The sequence below is a fragment of the Microtus ochrogaster genome, chromosome 21 (assembly GCF_000317375.1).
Source record: "Microtus ochrogaster isolate Prairie Vole_2 chromosome 21, MicOch1.0, whole genome shotgun sequence".
Classification (NCBI taxonomy): Eukaryota; Metazoa; Chordata; class Mammalia; order Rodentia; family Cricetidae; genus Microtus; species Microtus ochrogaster.
In genome coordinates, this window is record NC_022022.1 from 8,607,155 (window position 1) to 8,613,828 (window position 6,674).

The 6,674-nt window shown below is 45.8% G+C and overlaps 1 protein-coding gene across 1 annotated transcript in view; it reads left to right on the forward strand.

Moving 5' to 3' along the window:
• Vtcn1 (V-set domain containing T cell activation inhibitor 1) overlaps positions 1–6,674 on the forward strand; it is a 21,528-nt gene that overhangs the window by 4,605 nt on the left and 10,249 nt on the right. The window contains exon 2 of the mRNA XM_026784108.1: positions 5,978–6,325. Within this exon, the coding sequence (XP_026639909.1) occupies positions 5,978–6,325 (348 nt within the window). The remainder of the gene's footprint in view (positions 1–5,977; positions 6,326–6,674) is intronic.

The window sequence follows — 6,674 nt, forward strand, 5'->3', positions numbered from 1 at the left end:
TCCTGGGTCAGAGCTTCATTGCGTGTGCCTCAGAGAGCAGAGCTCTCACCTCTGCCCGCAAGAGTGGAACATCGTGTCTCTCTGAGGCGTCTGCTCCCGAGAGGAGAGCTGTCGAGTCTCTGAGCTCACTTCCTCTTCTGCCCGGCATTCTGCTCCTCCCACCTACGTTCTAACCTATCAGGTCAAGCAGCTTCTTTATTAAATCAACCAATGACCTTCCTCCATCATAAAAGATCAAAATTTGGAGTGCATTTTTTACCAAATGTGTGTCATTTTTGCACCATCATAAAGTCTAATAAAAACTGAACCACTGTAAGTGGGGGAGGGCATCTCTACTTCTTTTTACTTACTTTGGATTTATGTTATTTCATCTCTTTTCCTGCCCCTAAATCTTAGGTGACCTCTTCTTCTCTTCTCCCTCCATGAGGATTTATGTGCAGTAACAATTGCTAGTGCTGAGAGGCTCATGGGCTCTCCCTCTCCCAAGGGGCTAGTGGCAGTCAATGGCTGCTGGGTGGGGAGGGGGAGACTCATTCCTCCTATGCTCCTGAGCTAATCTCTCACTCATGCTCATAGAAGAGACCCTAATTAAGCCTGTTGGGTCAAAGACAAAGTAGAAAGGAGTCTTAGAAGAAGGGGATCCACAGGAGTGGCAGAGGGACAAGAAGGGGATAATGGGTGAATATGACAAAGGTATGAAAGCCATGATGAAGCCCACTATCGTGTGTCACTAATCAATATATGCTAATAAATAAAAAAGAGAAAGCCAAACCAAGGGCTGAGGATGGATCTCAGATGCAGAGTGCTTGCCCAGTGTGCAAAACCCTGGGTTCCACTCCAGCATCGCAAAAATAAACAACCAAATAAATAAATAAACATTCTAAGTGTGGGCCTCATACAACACAAGCTGCACTTCAGGTGAATCTTTGGAAGAGAGGCTGAGAGACTTTCATCAACCCCTCGTTAAAGGATACTCAGGAGGAAGAGAGGCATCTGGGAAGGTACCTCCCTGGCCACAGTAAGTGTCCCCCAGCACTGCACTGTGGTCAGTCCCGAGCTACTCACAGTGCAAGAGTTTAAGGATCAGAGACAGGTGGGTCCCAAATTTGACAGCATCATACCCTTTGGGAGGTAAATTAACTTTCCAGAATCAGCTGTTTTCACTGTTAAACTGTGCACGATCATGTGAGAACCTAGAGATTGCTCACATGTGCACAAGTGGCTGACACAGCTGGACACCACGAATACTGTTAATACCCATTTCCTATTGCCAGTGAATTCATTTAGCACCTCTTGGGAACGACACAATCTTCTGGCCACCCCAAGGAAGACCTTTAATGAAGTTAGGATGGCCGAGACAGACAGTCAAAAAACATCATCTAATACTGTTCCACCTTCGGACACGAGATACGCCTCTGGGCTCCTATCAAAAGCATTGTACAAATTGTTTGGGAAACATTTGATATTTCCAACATTGATACGGTTATTTGTAAAAAAAAAAAAAAATAGCTCTTTGTGTGTCTTATATTTATTACCTTTAGGTGTTTTTATTTTAAAGTTTTTACCTGTGTGTACTGCGGTGTTGGGGTGAATCAAGCCTTAGGTCTCACACATGCCAGGCACGTACCCTGTCACTGGATTCCATTCCCAGCCCTGTGGCTTTTATTCTTAAAATTAATATCTTTATTATGGGTTGGCTTTTAAATATCTCAATCTAGCTTTAGCAATCAGCAAAATATGCCAGAAGCAGTCTGGGCTAAGCACCAGGCAGGACTGGTTTGGTCCTGGCTCCCCTGCTTGCTAGACACAGGGCACTAAGCGAGTCACTATCATCAGAGCTTTACACTCATTCATAAGTAGGATCTGATGCTCATTCTTAACTTTGGTGGCTTAAAATGAGTCACTAAGGGTAACGCCTTTAGCGCGATGTTCCTTTCTTACCTCCTGAGGCCTGGTCCGCTGTCTTTCCAAATTGTCGGGGGATAATATTTTCAATACCCAAGACTTAGGTCTAGCATGACAAGTCAAGTACACTATTAAGCCCTTTACTTGCGCTGTATCATTTAGTCCTTTTGGGCATCCTCACTCTACACATAAAGGCACTAATAAAGATCTTGGAAATATTGCCCAGTGTCACATATCCAGAAAGTGACAGAACTATGATCCGGACGGTGTGACATCTTCATCATGCTCCCAAACCCCCACATTCTGCCACTTGGCTACATCTTCCTTTTATTTCTCCGATCTAGTTATCTTTCCTAATTTCTTCTCACATGAGCCACTGCCACACACCCACTTTTCCTCTTCTGCTAGAGTGTTCCCAATAGGTGTCACCCCTGCCTGGCTGTGTGTTTCCATCACCGAGCCATGTGCTATGGTGCACTCTACACAGGTGGGCTCCAGCACATGCTACAGGACCCTCTGCTAACGGCATCCAGTGTGTTCTATGCTATTGGAATGTATAGAGCCTGGGATGCATTGTGTCAAGGGACAGTTCTTGTCCTAAGTTTTATCCAGTGCCACCCCCATCACGACCTCTATGAAATGCTTGCCTCTGGTTTCCTGTACTCCCAATCCCAAATATCCCTCAGGAAAGAAGCAATTAAACATTACTCACCTATGTGAAAACAGATGTTGAGATGTGAGAGCCTGCTCACCTCTGGTGTCTCCCACCCCTTTCCTCAAGCGACCACAGCTATGGTAGGAATTGCCCCTATGTTATAGCTTTAGTTACAGCTTGACATAATCCTAGAGTCACCTAGAAAGGGAGATTCCACTAAAGAATTGCTCGGGTCAGATTGGCATGAGGTCGTGTCTACGAGGCTTTTCCTTAATTGCTACTTGATTTAAGAGGGCTCAGCCCACTGTGAGTGGTGCCAAGCAGGGGCAGGTGGGCTATATATATAAAGGTATATAAATAAAGGTAGCTGAGGGGCTGGGGATATGATTGGGCACTTGCTTCTCTTGCAGAGGGCCCAGCTTTCATTGCCAGAACCCACATAGAGCATCACAACCACCAGAGGAATCTGATGCCTTCTTCTGACCTCCTGGGGCACCAGGCATGCATATGCTATACATACATACACACAGGAAACATTCACATACATTAAAAATAGATAAATATTTTTTTAATTAGAAAAGTAGCTGAGCAAGCAGAACAGGCGATCCAGTAAGCAGCGTTACTCTGTGGTCTCTGCTTCCGTTTTTGCCTTTAGGTTCCTGCCTTGTGATTTCTGAAGTCCTTACTGTCTTTTATTTCTCCCCTTCCTTTCCTATGGATGAGAATTCAGCTGGTGTCACGCTCATCCCATTGGCCACGCCATGAATAGAAACCCAAGTGACCTGAAGCTACCGCAGGTCCCCAGGCACGCTGAAGCTGACTAATTTTAATTACCAAGTTCTCTAGGAGCTGTGTCAGTGGGGCCCCTACCTATGGGCTCAAGGCCAGCACATTAGACCGAATTCCGTAACACAATTACCAAACTGAAATATATCATTATCATTTCATTTCCTCCATAATTGTGCTAATTAAGTGCGATTTTTTTTTCTGAAAAATAATTTTCCAGATTACCTTCAATGACACTTTATGAAGTGCAGTCACCTTCACTCTGGCTCTGGTTGAATCCCAGCGGTTCTGTGGTTTCATTCAGGATCTGTACACATTCTTATTGTCGTCTTTTTAAGGCTAATGTTTCTCCCGCATTTAAGCACGGTGGCCTTGGTTCTTTGCTCTTGCAATAGGTAGATTATACAAGCAGTGTTTTATGTTTATCCCCGTTTACTCTGGAACTCACAGAACATTCTTTCTCCGTGGAGCAGAGCAGCACACACGATCAGACCTGTAGTTATGACTAAAGCCATCTGCCCCTTGGACAAAGCTTACAGATGTGAGCCAAGTCCAGATGTGAGTCAAGGGAGAAGGCAGTTACCATGGTAAAGGGGAAAGACAAGTTATGGACGGGGGAGTATGGGCTAGTTCTACTTTGACTGGCTGAAAAGAGTTTCTCAGAAGGACCGCCATCCTGTCTCAAATATGAGTGGAATGTGGGTAAGCAGGAGACAGGAGAGCAGGAGCCCTGCACAGGAGAAAGATGAGCAGGGTTGGGAAGGCACAGAGTGTGACCCTGCAGCCCATGCAAGCCTGGACCTTGATATAAACAAAGAGGATTGAAAATAATCCCGAACCTTCAAAGCAGTGTTCAAGAAAATACAGGAGACAGGGGTGCCGTGGTACCACACAGTCAAACCTCCTTTTGCTGTCTTCCCTCGTTAGTTTTCCAAATGGCTCGCATAGAAGGCCACACGGGGCAGCTGCTCCCCAAATCCCTTTTCTTCCACGCTGTCAAGCCTCAAAAAGATCTTCCAGCCCAGCCTATGTGCACATGCTTGTTTCCTCGACCTCTTTTTTCTAGCTATACTTCTTCTTCTATCCTTAGCCCCTTTGTTCTTTTTTTATGCAAATCTACCTAGCTTAGCGTCTTTGGCTCTGTTTCCCATTCATTGCCCTCATCTCTTTTGTAAAGGTCTTGGAGTCAATTAGACAATCCCAAGCCTTAATGAGCTGGAAGTGCCAAGGACACCCTTGTGGCTAGAATGTTTGCTTCTGTGTTTGAAAAGGAACATGTACTATTTGTTCATGGATCTTTAAATTGAAGAAGGAAAATCAACAAACCATCGGACAGAGACAAAGCAGACGACAAAGGGGGACGGTGGGAGAGGAAACTGCCAGGCAGGAACAAGAGGAATTCACTGTGTGCCAGGCAGTGCTTGGCACCGAAGGCCAGGCTGGGAAATCTGCAACTCATTCCAGAGTCCATAGTAACCACGGGAACTCAGGGGCTAGGTGGCAGGTGTATTTGGATTGTACACTATAAGCAAGCTCCTTGCAAGATCAATGTGTTCAAAATGTGTGGGAAGGAGGCAGACAGGCACAGTGGGAAAACCAATAAGGAATCCGAAAAGTACAGTTGAGCAGCGTCCAAGACCCATCAAAGTGATGTCTGAGGGTGTCAGAAAGGCTTGTGAGGAACACCTTAAGAACTTAAGCCTTTTGTGTGAAGACAATACAGAGGTCAGGCAACACCTCCTGCAGTCTTGACTATGCCCAGCAGCAATAAGGCTCTTAGGATGAGGCTCCCCACGGTCTCTAATGCACTTGCTTGTTTCTGCTCCTTGATTTTCTTGGGCTCCATGGCCATTGCCTTAGCTTCACATCCATGTTACAGGAACCTCTAAAAATAATCTGTCACCCTAGGGTGCTCTCGGGCAGAACAGCAGGCACAAAGAACCCCCAGCCTGAGTGTGCTGCCAAAGAATGGAGATATCAGTAATGCTCCTCCAGACGGTAGGATCAAAGAGATGAGGAAGGAGGCTTCTGTCGTGGATCAAAGCATCATTAACTACCACTCTTCATTACGATGTAGATAACATCGTAACCTCAGAACCATCACTTCCCTTCTTGGTGCCTGAGTTTGTCCATCATTCCAAGGAAGATCAAGTCCCAGCTCATTAGGATTTAACTTTCTTCAGAATTACTAATACTAATTAACAGCTTTGTGCCCCGCCTGCTTAGCTAGGAATAATACCTTACTTGTGTATTTGCCATTTGTAGATCAAGTTTACCCCCATTTGATTTGTTCCTCATAACGACCTCTCAGAGGCTGTTACCTCCATTTTCCTGGGAGTCAGAGAAATCCCACGACTTATTTAAGGTTGCATGGCAGACTTGAATACTCATGTTCAAACCCTCAACTCCAACGTGTTTTCCTCTTGTCGCCTCTCCGGGTTTAGGGAGATTGTTCTTACAAAAGCTATTGTGCACAGCAGATCTGCTGTAGATGTTAACATGGATTCTTCCTCTTTCTAGTCATGTCTTTTCTCTACTTCTAATTGATCTGGACATCTCTGTCCGGCTTGCATTAATGAAGGGCTTGGCTGTCAAAGTACTGGGGCTTCACTGTTCCTTCCTGAATCGCAGGCAAACACTTCATCACCGTCAGGACGTTCACCTCGGCTGGAAACATCGGAGAGGATGGGATTCTGAGCTGCACTTTTGAACCTGACATCAAGCTCAACGGCATCGTCATCCAGTGGCTGAAAGAAGGGACCCTGGGTTTGGTCCACGAGTTCAAAGAAGGCAAAGACGATTTCTCGCAGCAGCACGAGATGTTCAGAGGCCGGACCGCGGTGTTTGCTGATCAGGTGGTGGTTGGCAACGCTTCCCTGAGGCTGAAAAATGTCCAACTCATAGACGCTGGCACCTACACATGCTACATCCGTACCTCCAAAGGAAAAGGGAACGCCAACCTGGAGTATAAGACTGGAGGTGAGTTGTTTCCGCAGGGTGGGCAGAGGGGCACCCAGAGATATCTGAGAATAAAGGTCACCAGTCGCTGATGAAATATAATGTGTTCATAAATGACCAATATTGGACCAAACTCTCTCATCTCTGTTAGTAGTGATCTGGTTGTTGTGCCCAAGACCACACCAACTTCCACAGTGACCTGCTATAATATTAGGACTTCAAATATTTTCTTCGAGTCTCTCACCACCTTTGAATTTCTAGGTGTATTCCCAAATCTCTCTCTCTTTCTCTCTCTCTCTCTCTCTCTCTCTCTCTCTCTCTCTGTCTCTCTCTGCCTCTCTCTCTCTGTCTGTCTCTCTCTGCCTCTCTC